General features: G+C 45.3%; 1 protein-coding gene across 1 annotated transcript; it reads right to left on the reverse strand.

Annotated features, from left to right (window-relative positions):
- Positions 1-654: 654 nt before the first annotated feature.
- Positions 655-2,538, reverse strand: LOC107275605 (uncharacterized). The gene has a single exon (XM_066309722.1). The coding sequence runs from the start codon at positions 2,536-2,538 to the stop codon at positions 655-657; it is 1,884 nt and encodes a 627-aa protein (XP_066165819.1).
- Between the last annotated feature and the right edge of the window lie 17,718 nt (positions 2,539-20,256).

Consider the following 20,256-nt stretch of genomic DNA (forward strand, 5'->3'; position numbering starts at 1 on the left):
CATCAAGTCTAACACTCGTATGGCACCCTCTATGGTAGTGGAAAGGGAGGGAAAAGTAGCTGGAAATCCTCATCTCAGGGTAAAGCATTTTAGAGCATTTTCATTTTTTTACATGTTTTGGCATTTATTCGATTACCGTTATTTATTTTAAGGACAGCTTCTTTATCGGTGAGGAAATTGGATAGAATGACGGAATGAGTCCCGTGGTGACAACCAGAGGTAAGTGCTCCTGCTGCTATATGACGATGCTAAGATGACGAAGAAAACACGAAGACATTGACAAAGAAAAAAAATAAATGAGTGGCCGCCCCTTGGAGATTAGAACCCTCCCGGGGGCAACGGTGGTGGAAGCGTGAGCGGTGGCCCTAGGTCGCCCGCTGTAATATCATGCTGAATAGTGTAAGTTGAAGAGAGCGCAACATACACAATTTTATAGTCACATAGAGCTAGTATGTTATAGAAATTACATGAGTAGAGATAATTAAAGATCATAGATAAGGAAAGCTACGATCTAAATAAATCCTATCCTAATACATCTCAACTACCGTATACTTAAACACAGGAGAGATGAAGCTGCTGGTGCTAGAAACAGAAGGATTCATAATTATCTCTATGTACGATGAATATAGTCTGAGCCTATGAGGATGAAAAGTTTCAAGACATGTCGACGAGCCTCGCCATAAGCCAGACGATGGTGACGAGTTCACCACCGCTGCTAAGCTGCCTGGCATGAGACTCTCTGCTGCAGTTGCAAGCAACGTAAGACAGCATCTCCACCCACACCCCAAAGATGATATCAAGCCTGTCCAACCGGTGGTAGAGCACGGCGGCAAGTCTTACTCCGGTGTCGTACTGCGCCGGAGGATCGTCGGAGTTGAGATGATCATGGAGGCCCCTGCGAAGAGCCCACACGAACAAGTCCTGCGGCGAGCGAGCGCGGCCCTTTCGATGCATAAACTTGTTGAGATCGTCGCGCACCTGCTCGTACCGCGTGCGACGCACGGGGCCTGGCAGCATGTACCGGCGGTGCACGAGGAGGAACATCATGTAGTTGGACAGAACCGCCACCCCCTCGTGCAAATCCAGCTTGTTGCTGCGGTCACTGAAGAGGCAGATGTCACTGGCGAGATGCCACGCCATGATACTATCCTCGAAGCCGATGTCTTGGATGGTCCTCCAGCCGAGGCTGCCGTCCAGGCCGAGAGCTTTGAACGCGCGCACGCCAGGTTGAGACCCGATTTCCTGTCTGTTCTCGTGCATCTCTAGTATCTTCCTCATTATCTGCTCCTTGGTAGAGTCTGATAGCTTGGTGCGGTGACAGCAGCAACGGTCCATTGTGTCCAAGCAGTAGTAACCCGTGGGTTCGCTGGCCGGCGGTTCCTCTTTCGCTTCCGCGGCGGCGCTGGCGTCGACGGCATTGGCGCTGGCCCAGAGGAAGTTGTGCTGGCCAACTGTGCCGGACCACCTCCTGTGCGTAGCCACCCTGAAAACACGGCGGATGGAGAGAACCTCGCCATAGAGCCAATACCATTTCAGCTTGTACAAGAAGACGACCGTCCAGGTGGAAAAGACTGCCCTCACCATGGATATCATTTCCAGGAGCAAGGCCCCGGCCAACAAGACGTATGTCACGGCGAGATCTTTCCTGCTGTGCCCGTGTTTGCTGCTGAGCAGGAAGAGGAACGTGGCGGTCACCGTGGCGGCAAGCGCGATGACACGGATGCAGCACCCGATCCATGTGTGGATCACGGTGGCCTTGGTGTAGAGGATGTCATACATGAGGGACAGCTCCAACTCCATCAGCTTATCAAGACGGCCATACATTTGGAAGGACAGCAGGACATGCCTGAGGTAGCCGCGCCTCCCACCGCGTGACCCGATGAACAGCCCTCGGCAAATGTCGAGCAGGCCATGTGCTCCAATCAGAACGTTCTCCTCGTCCATAGAGCTCCTTCCTTGTAGAACATGCTGGAGAAGATCGTCGCCTTCGCGTTCGCGAGCGCTGGCATAATCCTCCTGCTGGTCCAAACACCTGGCTATATTGTCGAAGGTGGCTTCCCGGAGGGCCCATATCCTCTCGCCATACTTCAGAATGCCCACCACGAAGATGAGCACGGCGGCCGCCATGACCAGGGTCTCCTTGCCGGGCATGTACTTGTAGAGAACATACGAAGCACCCATCACCTGCACGACGAGGGTCTGCAGGTGGCGCAGCCACAGCCGGTTGTCCTCGAAGGAGTAGGCGGTGATGTTGTCCTGACCGCCGAGATGTAGGATGAGGAACGGTGCCCAGAACGCCATGAGCGGCTGCTCCTCCCTCGACCTGCTGCTGATGGCCATGTGGCCTAGGGTGAAGAGCGCGGTGGAGTCGGCTAGCTGGTACGCCACCCATAGGACCAGCTTTGGCATGGTGGCGATGCTGTGCCGACGGATCCAAGCAAGCGAGAGGAGGGTGACTTGCAGCGTGAAGCTGAAAAGGACCAGAGCTTGCACCGCCCATTCATTCCCAAGGCCCATCAACACACTAACAATTCCCATTTCGTTTCTCCCGCTGAAAATGTACAAGTGTGCATACGGTAAGGGTGTAGCTATATCGATAGCGTCATATTTTTCATCAAAAATAGTCGGCTTTACTAAATTACATATGTAATTTTAGTATATTTAAATGTAATTCTAAATCCCAAAATTACATATGTGTGTATGTAATTATACTATAAGTACGATGTAATTAGTATGAGCAATTTATCCATAAGTGATACAGTTTAATCTCGAAGTTAAAAGAGAATACTAGCACGAATTTTAAAGATAATCGACTGCAACATGCAAATCTCAATGCAGCATTGGATGATCTGAGATCTATCTATCTATTATTTATTTATATTATATACTTAAAATCCATTAAACTTTCTACAAACGCTCGTAAGCTGACATGTGGCATCCTATAAACACTCCTTAGTCGTCATGTGGCACTCTGATAAATTAAAGAAATTCTTAAAAAAACCAAAACATCTAGCTGTTGGTTTTCATTAAATTTGGTGGACCCATTATTTACAACCATTAGATTTACAAAAAGAATCATCTCCTCATATCCGGGCCCACCTAGGCCTGATGGCATATACGTTCGTACGTACGTACGTACGCTGTTCCTCCCTTCTGAATTTTTTCCCCTCTTTTTCACCTACTTATTCTCCTATTTTCACGTTTTTAGAAAAGCAAAAATTTTATGTTAAACAATTAAGAAAATATAATATCTAAATCATAAAACCCATATCCACTTTAATTCAACTTAGAGCAGAAACATTAGTTAGGGCTAAGTTTTCTGACTTTTGCGTGCCATTTAAGGATTATAGAATTATAAAAAATATAATTTATGTTTTATCATCGTATATAACTTGCTAAAAAATAAATTAGATTAAAATGAACATAACTTTGAATAATATTAAAAAATAATTAGCCCCCCATTCTATCATAATAAAAAGTAAAAAAAAACATTATTAGATTATTAGATTTGTAGTATGCTCCTTTTAAAAAATATATTTGTAGTGTTCACATGTTTAATATCAACTATGTTTATACTGTAGGTACATACGAGTAAAAAATAGATTTTAATCAATCATTAAAGCTTTTATTTTATTTTTAGTTATTAATAAAGTAATAGCAGCTAAACAACTATAACCGATAAAAAAATAAAATATTGTAATTATAAGCATACCTTTAGCATTTTTATTCATATAACCGATGATTCTTAACCAAGCATCACATCTTAAAAATTACAAAAATAATTCAACTTAACTCGATGGATTCATTATTTTCATTAGATCTATTTTTTAAAAAAAGTCTTAAGTCGACACATGTTATGCCTTAAAAACTCTAGAATCAACAAAAGAAATTTGGAGAGAAATGGACCAACTTATAATATGTTTTAAATTATTTAGAATAATAAACTCCCTCCACCTCCTCCTCCCTCTCACATGCAGATATATCACTGCCTTCCCATTCCTTACTTTTTAGCTGCTAAAATGTTGAAACAGCTATAATTTTTTAAAAGCTACATGTCCGATTTATATCTAACTCTTCTCTCTTTCAATTAAACTAACAATGTATAAGATACATTATACATATGCCAGTCCACCCGTGCATTTTGCACACCATCTAAATATCTTAAAGAATTGACAATAAATATTATGTCATAATGAATCATTCTACAAACATGCATAGCTAAATTAAATCAATAGAATCAAAATAAAAATTACATATTCAAATTACCAAAATAAAAATAAATAATTCAACAACATGACATGTTTTGAAACATGTATTGTTAAATTAAACGCACACTACATAAGCAATATTAACTAACTGAAATAAGAATAATCTGAGCCACTGCATAAAAAATTGAGTGCCTTTAATTAGAGAAAATATTATGATTACTTTATGATTTTTTTCTAAATATGTTCGAATAATCTTAACAAGCCAAATTATCTATTATAAGTTTCGGTTAATATTATACCTTTATAAGTTTCTCAAACACAGTCTAACATGCTTGCCTGCGCGCGCAAATGCGCAGGCTACCTTCCTATAAAATGAACAAAATTGTGGCGACACATATAGCAATTCCGTTATTTTTTTTGTGACACAAAACTATTATGGTTTGTGTTGTTGATAAATCTAGAGTGAGTATCTAGTGCGCATCGATCATATGCACACCACGTACACATAACATCAATCTATTAGAGCTGTGTGTTTGTTAATCCTTAATTAATCATACCGCTAATGACTAATCAGCCACTTTGAGTCATACGGCAGTCTCGAACGCAGCCTTCCAGGCGCGGTAGTACATGCAAGTTCGACATGTTTTGTCTGATGAGCCAACACAGTTGAGCAAGTTCAATAGTATAGCCCACTACTAGCTCCAATTCACCTATATTCAATCTAATAGCTAATTTATACAATAGTTGTTTACTATACTATTAATATATGGTCCCACTTGTCATACACACACTGTGTCTTGGAGTCCGTGCTGCAGCTCTCTCATCTTTTATCTCATTAAAATATATTTATAGCCGACTAATAGTCTGCTATTGTACCTGCTCTTAGAGCACGTGAGGCAAAGGACAGTTGAACTTAGCTACTTTTTTTGTGTGAGTTCATAGTTCTATCTTAATTAACTGCTATATTACCTACTTTTGATATATAACCTACCTCGTTATTAGAAATCGCTACTTTTGATAACCACCTTGTTATTCGTATTCGCTACTTTTGATAACCTACCTTGTTCAATGTACATAGTATTACTTACACGGCAAAATTTGCTACAGGACACCGAAAGATTGTGGCCTTTGCTGTGAGACACCCGAAGATCGTGCATTTGCTCGTGGACACCGTAAAAAAGTGATAATTAGCTGCTGGACACTCCTCCCATTATTTTATTATTTCTAGTAAAAAAGGAGAGAGAAAGAGTTGTGTAAGTACCAAAATACCCCTGGATATTGTTCTTCCTCTCTTTTTTCTTTTCTTTTCCCCTTCTTCCTCGCAGCGGAGCAGAGGCGCGACGGCAGCCAGCTCGGCCACGACGGGGCGACGGCAGCGGCGGCGCATCGCCGGGTTTCACTCTGACGGCGACAGCGCACGGCGGCATCCCAGCACACGCCTTCCTCTCTCTCTCTCTCTCTTCTTTTCTTTTCCTCTCTCTCTCGACGCACGCCGACGTGGTGCACTGCCCGGGCGGGCGCTGGCGCAGCCATCTTCTTTCGGCCCGGCGAGGAAGACGGACTCGAGGTGCACGGTGGTGAGCGCTGGCGCGGAGTCGACGACGCCCTGCAGGTCCTTGACCTGCACGACGCACAGCCGCAGCCGCAGCCGCAGCGTCGTCAGCCGCGGGAACACCATGCCAGCGGAGAGGGAGAAACTGCCGCACCCGGTGAGGTCGAGCACGCGGAGCGTCTCCGACGGCTGGGTGCTGCCACTGAGGGAGAGGTGGAACTCCCCTTCCATCTCCGAGACCTCCTTGTCGGACGACGGCCCGTCGGCGGACTTGATGGCGGCGACGCGGAGCTCCTCAACACGGCGCGCCACCGGGTGGGAGACGACGCCGGCGACCACATCGTGCTTCCTCTCCCAGTCCTGCGGGTCGCAGGGCAGGAACGCGTCGGCGAGCGCGGCGTGGGCGGAGCGGACGAACTCGTCGCGGAGGGAGAAGAAGTCGTCTCCCCGGCGGATGAGGCCGGACGGCGAGGTGTGCCGTGACAGCGAGAGGAAGACATGAACAGAGAAAGAGAGGAAGAAGATGAACAGAGAAAGAGAGATTGACAAGTAGACCCATGGGCAAACTTGTCTTTAACCAAAGTTTCTCTCTCCTTTTTGATCGGAAATAATAAAATAATGGGAGGAGTGTCCAGCAGCTAATTACCACTTTTTTACAGTGTCCACGAGCAAATACACGATCTTCAGGTGTCTCACAGCAAAGGTCACAATTTTTCGGTGTCTATAGAAAGGTACTATATATTGCATTTGCTATATAGCTATCTGGACATGTAGTTGTGAAAAACAAAGCATTGGAGATGGGCGAGTATCACACTCCACAATTTTAACCCAAAAGATCAATGTTTCAGATTATGAATTAATATTAAACAAATTATTGTTTTGCCACATCAGAGAACGATTATACAAATAGCTAAAAACTACCTTTAATATAACTTTGACATCAAGTGTTATAGCCATATTTTCAATGTCTTATACTTGTAACGCATGAAACCTATATAGGGTTACACAGTAAGGGTGACAACTTTCGTATTCAGCAATTCAATAATAAATAGTATGTTTAAAATATATATGGATCGAGTGATTAATAATATGATAACCTATATACTACACTTATATCCTACACTGTTACCAATTGTATGTATATTTTGTCAAACGGAAAGGAATTTATAAAACTAAACTATACTCATAACATTGAATAGATTTAATAATTATTAGTTCTCCATAGTCTTCACTTTGGACACAAGCATAAATGACGAAGGTTTATTTTAGCACTAGGCTGCTCATACCACTTCACCCACAGTTACTTTGAATTATTTTGGCCTTAACACTACATTTGAATTATAGTTTTTAAAATATACTTTTAGCATAGATAAAATTACCATAAACTATCAACAGGGGATTGAGAGAGACTTGCCTGAGCTGATCAATGCCCAATTAAATTAAATTCGGCTGCAATCAATCAATCATCCGTGTAGCATATTCCATACGCTATATTATGTTCTGAAATTACAAAATGTTAGGAAAGTTTATCTAAACAACGATTTGATATATATTGTACATGCTTTGATAATACTGAGAAATTTTATTAACCTGGGAAAGCTGTACTACCAGATTATTTAAGAGCTTGATTTAAGCTAGACTTTATTCTCAGCTGTGCAGACACTAATGTGAACCAAAACTACGGTACTCTTCTCTCTCCTTAACTCTTCTCTCTTCAGCTAGTCCCCAACTTCCACTCAAGCCGGCTCCCATTAGAGTGGAGTTTAGAGCTAGAAATTGGAGTTTGGTTTCCTACCAAACGGGGCCTCGCCTATCTCTGCTAATGGCTACTCCAAACTCTACTCTGCAGCACGGCTGCCGCCGGCGACCACGGATGCCGACGCCAGCTGCTCTCGTACTACTCCCTGTGCAGCCCCAACTTCAAGCTAGCTGCCGGCCGGGTGGTGGACTGGTGGTCCTATGGCTGGTTGGATGGAGAAGGTAATCACGGTGACATAGGCCATGGCCGGACATGATGCTCGGTGACGAGCTTGTTATGGTGTTGTAGGTGCTCCTACTCCCTAGTGATACTCTCAAGTATTGGGTTGTTAGATTTAACCCAAAACCTGTGCTTCAATCTAGTGTTATTATTTTCTCGGATCGGAGTCCTGCAAAGTGGATGGTTTGGCACTTTGGCTACATTTCTTTCATTAGTGAGATAGACCTAACCAAATGGAAATAATTTCTTCTAAGTGCTATAACGGTTTATGTGAGAATCACCTTCTTGACAGATGAAGGTTTACTCCAAGTTTCCTTGCGATTGTTGCATGGATTGTCTTCTCCTGCATCAAGGCTTCTTCAATACGAACTCCAGTCATCCCCTCGATCTCCGGTACCTTGCTAGATAGTGGTGCACTACATAATCTTGTCGCTTTTGTATGCTGTTGGAGTGTTGATTCTGGAGTCTAAGGGTGAAGCTTGCAGACAGGGAGAAGAGCCCTTGCTCTGCTGGTAGGGCAGGGTGGCGTAAGTTCTTTCCCCCCTGCCGCTTGACTGCCTTATATCTTTAGTTTTTCAGAGCTCCACTCCCCAGCAAGCAAAACGGGTCGATCCATTAGCGCATTTTTAATTGAGTATTAGCTTAAATAAATTTGAAAAATAAATTAATATTATTTTTAAAACAACTTTCCTATATTTTTCTTTTTTAAAAAAAGTCGCACCGTTCAACAGTTTAGAAAACGTATGCATGAAAAAGAGAGAGTGAACGTTAGAAAACTTGGGCGCCGAGCATAGCCCAAGTGTAGCGCCCGTTCCGTCGTGGCGCCTAGCGGGAAAATTATCTCTTAAAAACCCTAATTGCGAAATTTGTTTCTTTGCTTGTTGTCTAGTGTCCGTGCCATCTCAAGATCTCAATCCGCGATCGATCGTCGAGATCAATTCCGAATCCAATTCCTTCCAAATCGAATCCCTCCGCAAAAGTCTAGTTTGCCTCCCCCGGGTTCGATGGGCCGAATTCCGCTCGGCCCATCTCTTCCCCCCTCTCTCTCTCTCTCTCTCCCCCCCGGCGCGTTTTCCCCCCCTCGCTGCTCGCGCGTGCGAGAGCCGCGCCGAGCGCCTCTCTCTCTGCTCCCCTCCGCTCCGCCCGCGCGCCGCGCGCGCGTGCGCGGGAGTCGCCCGCGCCGAGCGCCCCCTCCTCTCGCGCGAGCTCCCCGCTCGCAAAGCCGGCCCCGCGCGCCGTTGCTCGCGCGCGCGCCGCGTGGTTTCCCGCCCGAGCCGCGTCGTTTGCGCCGTCCGCGTCGCCCGGTCCCGCTGCCCAGCCGCGCCGCCCGTTGTTTCCCGCGCGCGCGTGCCGAGTGGCCGACCGCCTGGTCGCCGCCGCCGTCACCCTCTGCCGCGCCAGCCCGCGCCTGTCGCCCGTGTCGTCGCGCCGCTCCAAACCATCCCACCGTCATCGCCGTCGTCACCGCCCGGCCCCCGCCACTCCGCGCGCAAGCCGCCAAGGAAAGGAGGCCACGCCCCTCCTCTCTCTGCCGCGTCGCCCCCGCTCCCCTCCCCCTTTTTCCCGAATCGGCAAAGGGGCAAGCCCCCTTTCTCTCCCTCCTTTTCCTCTTTTCCTCCCCTTTTTCCCCTCTCGCCGGCGTCACCTCCTGTCGCCGCTTTGGACGCTAGCCGGAGCGCCAGCTCGCCGGCTTGACCGCCCATGTCGGTTCCCCTCTCTCAAACCGACATTGCCGCCCATTTAAACCCGTCTTCCCCCTCCCTTCCTTTCCTCTCCCATTCGCCTCCTCACCGTTGCCGCTGCTCCCGTGCTCTGCCTCGCCTCCGCCGTCCATCGCCAAGCGCCGGGAGAGCCGGTGCGTTCATGGACGCGGAAGGGGACTCCGGGCGCGCCCTCTTCTTCCTCTTCCTCAGCCCGAGGCCGGAGAGATCACTCCCGCGCCGTCGGCCTCTCGTGTAACATCCTAAAAATTCCCAACAATAAAAATCACTAAAATTTCGAACTTTTTAAAACTTTTGCATCATGCTGGTTGTTATGATTCCTATTGCTTGCCAAACCATAAATGATCACCAAGAAGGTAAAGAAAAGAACTACATTTAAGCAATAGATATGATTTACGAGAATATATTTAATCCTACAAATAATTATGCACAAGATAGTTAAGTCAAATATTAATTTCTATTACAAATTACAAATTAGGTATTAAATATTCGAACCATGATTGATAGCTTGATGTCACAATTAGCTAAAGAAATAGTAAGATTAAATCTAATTCATTTGAATCGAATCTCCCATGAAATATAAGAACACATGAAATGATGATCACCACTATAGTGATCGTGTTTATAAATAAGTAATTCACCGGAATATATAGATTGATACTTGCAACATGTCGCCGAGTTACTCATGACATGAAAATCACTCATATAAAATAATGGTCATATAAATAAATTAATCCTTATATATAAACAAGAATATGTGAGTGTTTAAAATTAGATTAATGTTGTACCGAGTCTTAATATACTATTTATAGAATAAATAGATTCAACCTATCCGTGTAAAATATATTGATATAAGTTCATTCAATGTGCTATTGTAATAATAAGGGCCACACTAGGATATTTTAGAACCCTCAAAGCCTCCAAAATTATCTAGGCTAATTTTAGAATTAGACCTCATTTAAATAATACAATAGAAATATATATATAAGAATAAAATATGGGTAATATTAAAATTTGGTAAACTTTCATCTAAATTAAAACATATATTGGGCAAACCTTATTTATGTAAAAATTAGGATTTATAGAATGAAATTTATACAAGGGATAAACTAAAATCGGGTTAAATAGAAAATAGCACTGTTCATTGCACTCTAGGTGCTCGACGTGGTCCCTGGCTCTATTTCCCCCTCCTCAGCCTCCTCAGCCGCGCGCGCCTGGCTGCCTTGCGCCCCGCGCCACGCCGCTCGCGTCGCGTCGCCGCTGCCGCGCCGTCGCCGTCGGCCGTCCCGTCGCCGCTCGTCCGTCTCATCGTCGCCTCGCGCCCCGCGCCCACGCGCCGCTCGTCCGTCGCTCCGCCGCCTCGTGCCCCGCACCGCGTCGTCATCGCCTCGCCGTCGCCGTCGCGCCGAGCCCCGTGCCATGCCGCGCCGAGCTCCGCGCCGCGCCGTCGCGTCGCCGCTGTCACCACCTGCTGCCGCGTGCGCGTTCCATCGCCGCCTCGAGCCGTGCCGCTGCCGCGCCGCGCGCCGTCCCGTCGCCTCGCGCCGCGCGCCCGCTGCCTCTCGCCCCGCGCCGCTGCCACGTGCCGCGCCGCCTTGCGCCCCGAGCCGCGCCGCGCCGTCGTCATCTCCACCCGCGCGCCGCGCGCCGTCACATCGCCGCCGTCGCCTCACCCCCCCTCCACCGCCCTTCCCTTCTCTTCCCTCTCCCCCTTATCCTCTCTTTCCCCTATAAAAGCCCACCATCCTCCCCTCTCCCCACTCCATCCCCTCCTCCTCTCCCTTTTCCCTCCCCTTCTCCACGCGTCGCCGTCGTCGTGCCGCCGCGCCGCCGCCTTCGAGCCGCCGCGCCGCCGCCACGAAGCCGCCGCGCTGTGCCGCGCCGTGCGCCGTCGTCGCCGCCGCCGCCATCGGTGAGCCACTGCCTTTCCCCCCTGTTTGTCGCCATGCCGCCGGGTAGAGAGAGAGCCGAGAGAGGGGGAGGAAGGGAGAAGCCGAGGGAGAGAAAGAAGAAGGAAGGAGGAGAGAAACCGGGAGGGAGAGAGAGAAGGAAAAAGAAAGAGAGGGAAAGAGAGGAGAGAAAGAAAAGAAAAGGAAAAGAGAGAAGAAAGGGAAAAAGAAAGAGAGGAGAGAAAGAAAAGAAAAGGAAAAGAGAGAAAAAGAGAAAAAGAAAAGGGGAAAGAGAAAGAAAAGAAAAGGAAAAGAGAGAAAAAGAGAAAAAGAAAAGGGAAAAAGAGAAAAGAAAAGAAAAAGGAAAGGGAGAAAAAGGAAAAGGAAATAAATAGGAAATTAGAGGGAGTTTGGGGAAGTTTAGAAAATTTAAAATAATCAGAATTTAATTATAGATTAATTATAGTCGTAGAATTGCAAAATTTAATATAAATTATGGATTATTCTTGGTAATTTCTATGAGAAATCAATTCGCGGTAGTAATTTAGATGTGATTAATAACTAGACAAATAGATGAATTCTTATAGATTATTATAGATTATTTTTGGGTAATCCCTATAAGTAATCGATTCACGGTAGAAATTCGGATTTAGTTACTAGGGATTTTAGCCGTGTATTATATTTAATCATTTAGTCATAGACTAAATTAAATCATATAATATTTCTAGGATTTCGTTCGATATTTAGCTCCAATTTGAGTGAAACTTGAACCTAAATTCATCTAAATTCATAAGCTTTCCAATGATATATAATTCACTATTTGATAAAATATATTTATAAATATTAAATAATTAATATCAAGATGATGCATAATAGTCAACTTAAAAATATGCTAATAAATAAAATTAGTATTGTACAGTAGAGTGGATGTAATAATATTTGTCTCTAACATGTCTTGCCACTGTAACAACCACACAAACTAATTTTATGTGATGTCTCAAATGAATGGATGTATAGGAAAATACTAGTACTTATTTAATATTCGATGGCCATGGCTTATAGGTTATTTAAATCAAGTGTAGCCTTATGATTATGCAACTAAAATATAAACACACATAGATGAATCTTTAACCTGTTTAGGAGAATAATAATAGAGCTAGATGTGGAGGAATCACTAAGTAAATTAATCGACGCAATACCATATAGAATAGCTTATATATGCCTAAATTGATTACCACTTATTAGTAACCCAATAGAACCAGTGCTTAAACTTGTCGCATCACATATACAATATCACTCATAGAAACTAGCTAATGTATAATTAAACTACAATATATTCAGGAATCACTTGGAGCATTGGGTAGTACACTTTCTAAATAAGCTCATGTACAGTAGGCGACCAAAACCTTATACGTTGTTGCACACATATATTGTACATCCCATTATAGTTACACAATTAATTTATCTTTTTCATATATTAAACTGGGGAGTATATAACAAACATGAATAGTAGATAAGTACTAATTATAAATCTTGACCTCATATGTTCATAGTTCAATTGTAACTCCGGATTGTTCATTAAGAGATAATATGTATCTATAATATTATAAACTTCCCGAATTTAACATATAGAGCATGGATAATTATTAACCTTTTATAATTTATTGTGACAAGTAAAATATGTTCATAATCAAAGTAAAGCTTCCATCAATAAAATAAATAATACAAATGATTCACTGTAATTATTTGATTGATCCTAAATCCATCTAACAACATAACCTCTAGTATATGACTGTCCTATTTAGATGGATGCATGCTTAGCCATAATCCTTCCATAAGCCATTTGATAGACTAAACCACCGATTAGCCAAATATATATGTATCCCATAAATGCTATGATGGTTAACTCCTAAATAGGCCACGTTGACAATAGAAATATTAAGAAACCTTAGCCCCTAGCGTGGTTGGGATCCATTAGCAAACACGAATAGTACATTTTGTTGCGCATATTTGATTGTTGTTTGAATATTGGTTTTTCTCGCGTATTATAGACCTTGTGTATCGGTTAGTCGTGAGGCAATGTCTGCAACTTCCAGGAGGTGAAGGTTGATCAAGATTATATCAATAATAAGGATTATCCTGAGCAAGGCAAGTCATCACTATTCCTTGAACATGTTGATCCTAATTGCGAAATTGTTTTGTTTACAAATAAAATTGCATGCAATGTTGAACATCCTACTTGTGATTATGCCATGCCTTGATTATTGTTTACCCTTAAAATCCTTGTACCCATGATTACGTATGAGTCCCTAGTCAATTATGACAATTGCTTAGAAATGCTATTCTAGAATCATGCATACTCATATTTATCAAATGCTATATGCTTGGGCAATTACCTTTGGGAAGGTAATTGAGATGCGGCATGTGGAGACATGAGCGCCACATTGCCATGATGTTGATGACATGATTTGTGAAAGGAGAAATAAAATTAAACAACTGTTTTCGACTGGGGCGGACGGAGGATTTGGGTGGTATCTGGAAAAGGCTAGTACCGTCCCCGGTCAATTAAGGACCGAGCCATGAAGTTAAGCATGAAACGACCCCCGTACAAACGTACTTCTCGAATGGGTATAGACCTAGCGGATTAGATAGCCGAGCGGAGGCAGTATCCCTGCATAGATGGTTCACCCCTGAGTGAGGCAGGTGCGCTACAATGGGACAGCCGTTGAGGTAGGGCCGAGAGGCGTGCCCTACATCGGTTTCGCCATTGGTAGGACTGCCATGAGTGTGTGAGAGAGAGAACTTAACTTGAACCATAATTTAATATCCGTGTGAGACTTCTCTTTCCCGGGAGCGCCAGAACTCCTCTCACTGCTAGAAACATGGACGCCTAGAGTGCATGAGGATTTAAGTTCATGGAGCGGGTACTGCCAATGCGAGGTTATCGAAAAGCTTTGCCGTGACGCGTCTCATGTGTTGGGACGAGGCTCATGTGTTGGGCAGTCGCGGAGTGCGGGTAAAGTGTACATCCACTGCAGTGTGAGTAAACCAAATCTATTCGAATAGCCGCGCTCGCGGTTATTGAGCACCGGGACATGTATTACACTTGGCTAGACTCTAAATTCTTAACTTGTGGGGAATGGGATATTGCATGATGAATTTTATGCTGATGGAGCCACATCCCGAGAGGAGGGAAGGTGGACATCCTCAGAAAACCATGACGATTCAATGGCGGGAAGCTATCCTTGGGATCACAATGGATGGTGGACAGAACCGTCGTTGTTTAAAGTGAACACTGGTACTAAAATTTGATCAGTCTATGCTAGGTTTTAGGCTTGTGAAAAGAATTGTAAAATTAGCTTTATGCAAAAGGACCTGAAGCCATTCCTTGAAATACCCTCTATCATATGCATTTTTATTGTGGTGGCTTGCTGAGTACGGTTGGTACTCACCCTTGCTATTTATATATCTTTTAGGAGAGTGTTGAAGAGAAGCCCTTGTCGGTACGCTTGCGTATCCCACAAGATGATCGGAGTACGGTCTTGTTCTAGGTCTCGTTCTCCAGTCGACTGCCTGTGGCATGTTAACCGGGCCCTTATGTTATTTTGTCTTCCGCTGTTGTTCTCTGATAGTTGTTGGCCTACCTGGCCCTAATGTAAGTATTTAACTTCTTTAGCCTAAATTCATTCGTGATATGTTGTGATCCAACTATGTATGTGTGTACCAACTACTGATCCAGGGATTGGTACGGATAAACACAGAAGATTTCCGATTGCCAAAATCGGGGGTCTACATCTCGTCACTGCGCCCCGTCCCGCACGGTAGTGTCTCTCTCCGTTCTTCCTCCTCGCTCCATCTCCTCCCCCTAGCTTTCGGTAGTAGCTTGAGTAGACTCCCCGTAGTTAGCCGGCGCCGCCCCGACCGTTGCCGTCGCTCGCCGTGTGCTCGCCGCCGTCGCCGCCCGAGCTCCGTAGCACCCGCTCGTCGCCGGCCTCGCTCGGCGTAGTTCCGCCCAATCCGACGCTAGCGTCGAGTTCCCGAAGCCGCGTAGATGCTCTCACCGCCGGGAATCGGCCCCTCGTGGCCTCGTCGCCGTTTCCCTCTTCCCTCGCCGCCGGTTGCCGCCGCCACAATCCGCCGCCGTCGAGCAACCTCCGGCGAATTCGAGCCGTTGGCTCGTCTCCCCTCGTCCTGTGCAGCCACCCGGTGTGCGCGCTTTCGCCGGTATCGCCGTGGCTCGCTCCGCCGCTCGCCGCTGTCGCCCGCCGTCCATTCGCGGCCGGGTCGTCGTCTACCTCCCGCCGGCCCGCGTGGCTGCCACGTAGGCGCCACGTCGGCGCCACCTCGGCCGCGACCGGATAAGCCGACCCGGCCAGCCGCTCCCTCCGTTTCTCCCCGTGCGTGTGGTCCGCGGTGAGCCGTGAGGCTGCGCGTGGGCCCGCCGCATCCGTTCCTCCGCGAACCGCGCGCGTGCACCGCGTCCCAGCCCCGCCTGCGCGCGTACGCCGCATACTCCCTCCGCACGGTGAGCCGAGCCGCTGACAAGCGGGTCCCACCCGGGACCACGCGTGGTGAGCCCGGTCCACCGGCTCCCTCTCTCTCCTCCCTCCCGCGCGCGCGCTTGGGCCGTCTTGGGCCGGCCGGTCCGTTTAGCTCGGCCGGACCGCTCCATTTCTCTTGGGCCGCGCCCTAGCTGTCCGAGAAAAGTCTATATTCCCTCCCTCCCTTCTTTTCTTTTTCTTTTCCAAAAAGGATTTAATTAAATCCTTTTCCTTTAGACCAAAAATCCAATAATCTTAGAAATTCAATATCTTCCCAACCGTAAATCCGATTGACTCCGTTCAACTCCCAAAATTCCCCAAATCTCGAGATCTATCTTATGGCACGCTTAGAGGTCGTTAATAGGGCTTTATTTTTGCCATTTGTTGAGTTGTCCCGTTTCGCGTGTAGTTTCAGAGCCCGAAGACCCGCAGTGCGAGGATTTCGAGGATCAAGCTCCAGATCGCGAGCAAGGCAAGCCCCCTTTGAACATCTTGAGCCTATATTTGAAATTTAATTATGTTGCTTGCAAAATATTATGCATTGATAGGATCGCACTTAATCTGTTTGTCCCGTCTGCAAGGCAGATTGGCGGACCTACCTAATTTGTCGCATTTGATCCTTCCTTTGTTAATTGCTATACCATGTCCCCTTGTAACCACCCAGTTGCGCCTCGATATTCGTGCACTCTGTGCGAGTATCGACGGTCGCCTTCAAACTTAAAATCTGAGTAACAACTTGGGTAAAACTGGAGTTTTACAAAAGACTTGGAAAACCCGACACCTGGGTCGGTGCTTGCGAACTAAATGAATTTCCAAAACCGCGGACCGGGGAACGTACCGGGTGTACGGTTTCCCGCTCTCGCACTTAAGGACCGATTTCCTTGGAATTTCATCCAAACATAAGACAAGTACGACCACATGGGTGGAATGGGACACCCCTGGCTGAGTAACTAGCTTATCAGGGGAGCCTTGATGCCGAGAGACATGTGGATTCGCCGGGGTGGTGTCGGGGAGGACCCCTGGGCTTCCTGGCACAGTATGGTCTGGGACCTAACCTGTTGTTGGTCTGGGACCCCTCTCGTCGGCATATGGTAAACCTGTATCGGCTTTCGAAATGCCTTGTCATGAAAGCTTGGAGGTCTCCCGACGTGGCTGATCCCCACGGGCTGGGTGATCCGGGTTAGTAATGTCGTGTGGGTAAAGTGTACCCCCTCTGCAGAGGTTAACAAATTGTTCGAACAACCGTGCCCACGGTCATGGGCGAATGTGAGGTGATTCCTAGCGTAGTTTTGTTTGACTACTGCTTGTGAAATTGCTGTTGTGAAACTGGGTTCGATGCTTGAAAAATCTGTAGCTGATGGGATCAGCTAGGCCCGGGTGGCCGTTTGAAAGGTTGTTGGCCCGGGTGGCCGTTTGAAAAGTTGTTGGCCCGGGTGGCCGTTTGAAAAGCTGTTGGCCGGGTGCCAACCTTGTTGCAGTCCTAAAGACTGATACATTGCACATACTCCGACCGGACGAGACGCACTGTCTCATCCGTGTCGTTTGAGAAGCACTCACTTAGACTTTTTAGAAAAGAGTTCAAACAAAATCAATTACGAAAACAACAGCCTTTCCTTGAAGCCTGCATTAAACACTTATTTCCCCTGGCTTGCTGAGTACTCCCGTACTCACCCTTGCTCTATATAAATAATTCCCCCCCCAGTTGCTGAAGAAGATGAAGTGGATCCTGCTGACGAGGAGTTCTTCCAGGAGCAAGTCGGCTACGATGAATTTTAGGGTTTCGGCCTAGTTCCCAAGTCGTGCCTGTGATGATTGGTCCAAGTCCTGGCTTCCGCTTTCCTTTTGTAATGCAGTTGTGAGCTCGGGATCTGTCCGCAGCCCAACATGACTGTACTTCTACTCTATAATAAAGAGACCTCTGTTGCTGTGATACTCTGTCTCCCTGTGATACCAGCACTGTTTCCTGGGACTGGTATCGATTAACAGGTTAATTTGGAGCGTCACGGGCTAGTTCCGGTCGGGACTAGTTCGGGGCGTGACACCAAGTCTCTGCGTTATCTATTGGGAGCTCCGGTATACTTGCACACTAGCTACTAAAATTGTATTTCTATAGCTACGCCTCTTTTACTTATATATGCGCACCTCTCTTACACACATACAGGACAAATCTATGTCGGAGGAGATAGAGTGCGACAGTAGCTCCTGCTTTGCTTTGCTAGATCGAGGAGGTAGGAAGTAGTTGCTGTACGTGATTAGTTGCAGCTTCAAATCCACCCCATGGATGCAGTGTGGCATGCAGGTTCTATTTGTGATCAGCGGTACGTGAGATTAATTCACCAATATTCTCCGTTCCCTATAGTGGACTTTGATGGTGGTTAATTGCTTGTATCCCTGTAGCAGTAAGTGGAGAGAAGCAATGAGCTCCACCGGAGGAAGAAGACGACCTTTTATTTTTATTTATTCTTCTAGTGGGTCTAAAATATGGGTCCAAAATGTAGTCCTACTTGTTATGAAAATAGATGCACAACGGAGAAATAAATTTTTTACGTGGAAAACCCTTGCGGGAAAAAACCACGGGCGTCGACCGGCAATGATCACTATAAAGGAGTTGATTACAAACGTGGGGGAATCACAATGGGAATGTCACCCCTTCCCGTACGGTTTATAAGAGTATATATAGGGAAAGATAGAAAGACACCTAATAGAAACTCCTACTAGGAAACTAATCCGAATATATTGTGGGCCCAAAATTTGGATCACATATTTAACAATCTCCACCTTGAGACGAATTTCCTCTTGTAGCATGAAAAGCATCAATCACCAAAAATACCTCATGTAGGTAAAATCACCGCGCGCCAAATAGTCTCTAGGACTATACTATAACACCCACCAAGCTTGAGCAAAGCTCAAACTTAGTAGCAGGAACTGGCTTTGTCATCATATCAGCTGGGTTATCATGAGTACTTATCTTGCATACCTTAACATCACCTTCAGCAATCACACCTCGAATAAAGTGATATCTTACATCAATGTGCTTTATTCTCTCATGGAACATCTGATCCTTTGTAAAGCATATTGCATTTTGACTATCACAAAATATATTAATGCAAGACATAACTCCACAAAGCTCAGTGTACAAACCTCTAAGCCAAATAGCTTCTTTACAAGCTTCAGAAATAGCCATATTAGATAAGGCAACAGTTGCTTGCAATCTTGCCTTTCAACTAACAGCACATCCTCCAATAGTGAAAACATAACATGTGAGTGATCTTTTCCTATCCAAATCTCCAGCAAAATCTGAATCCACATAACCAACAAGTCCATCTCTAGATCTCCCAAACTACAAACAAGCACTAGATGTACCACGTAGGTATCTAAAAATCCATTGAACAGCTTTCCAATGCTCTTTGCCAGGATTAGCCATGTATCTACTGACAACACTTAATGCATGTGATAAGTCAGGACGGGAACATACCATGGCATACATAAGTGAACCAACTGCACTTGAATAAGGAACTCTAGACATGTACTCAATATCATAATTTGACTGTGGACATAAATCTGAAGATAATCTAAAATGTGCAGCTAAAGGAGTACTCACTGGTTTTGCATCATGTATATTGAAACGACGAAGAACTTTTTCAATATAACCTTTCTGACTGAGATATAACTTGCCAGAATGTCTTTCTCTAGTAATTTCCATACCGAGAATTTTCTTCATTGCACCCAAATCCTTCATCTCAAATTCACTACTCAATTGTGCCTTCAACTTTGCTATCTCTGATTTGTCTTTTGCAGCAATCAACATATCATCAACATAAAGAAGCAAATATATAGCTGAACCATCAACAACTTTGAGATAAACATAGCTATCATAATTAGATCTTCTAAACTTCTGAGAAAGCATGAAAGAGTCAAATCTTTTATACCACTGTCTAGATGACTGCTTCAACCCATAAAGAGATTTCTTCAACCTACAGACTAGGTTCTCCTTTCCAGGAACAACAAAACCTTCAGATTGCTCCATATAAATGTCCTCTTCTAACTCCCCATGTAAAAATGCAGTCTTAACATCCATTTGCTCTAGTTCATAATCATGCATTGCAACAATACTGAGTAAAGTGCGAATTGAACTATGCTTCACAACCGGGGAAAAGACATCATTAAAATCAATACCTGGAATCTGGCTATAACCTTTAGCAACTAACCTTGCTTTGTACATTGCCTCATCACTTGGAGATATACCTTTCTTTCTTTTGAAGATCCATTTGCAACGGATAGGTTTCTTCTCCTTTGGCAACTTCACCAATTCCCAAGTATGATTCTTTTCAAGTGACTCCATCTCATCATGCATAGCAGTTATCCAT

Source organism: Oryza sativa, chromosome 4 (assembly GCF_034140825.1).
Source record: "Oryza sativa Japonica Group chromosome 4, ASM3414082v1".
In the NCBI taxonomy this organism is placed as follows: Eukaryota; Viridiplantae; Streptophyta; class Magnoliopsida; order Poales; family Poaceae; genus Oryza; species Oryza sativa.

Bases quoted from the DNA above. Each gene is read 5' to 3' on its own strand.
- LOC107275605 (XM_066309722.1), bottom strand. From the start codon at position 2,538: ATGGGAATTGTTAGTGTGTTGATGGGCCTTGGGAATGAATGGGCGGTG.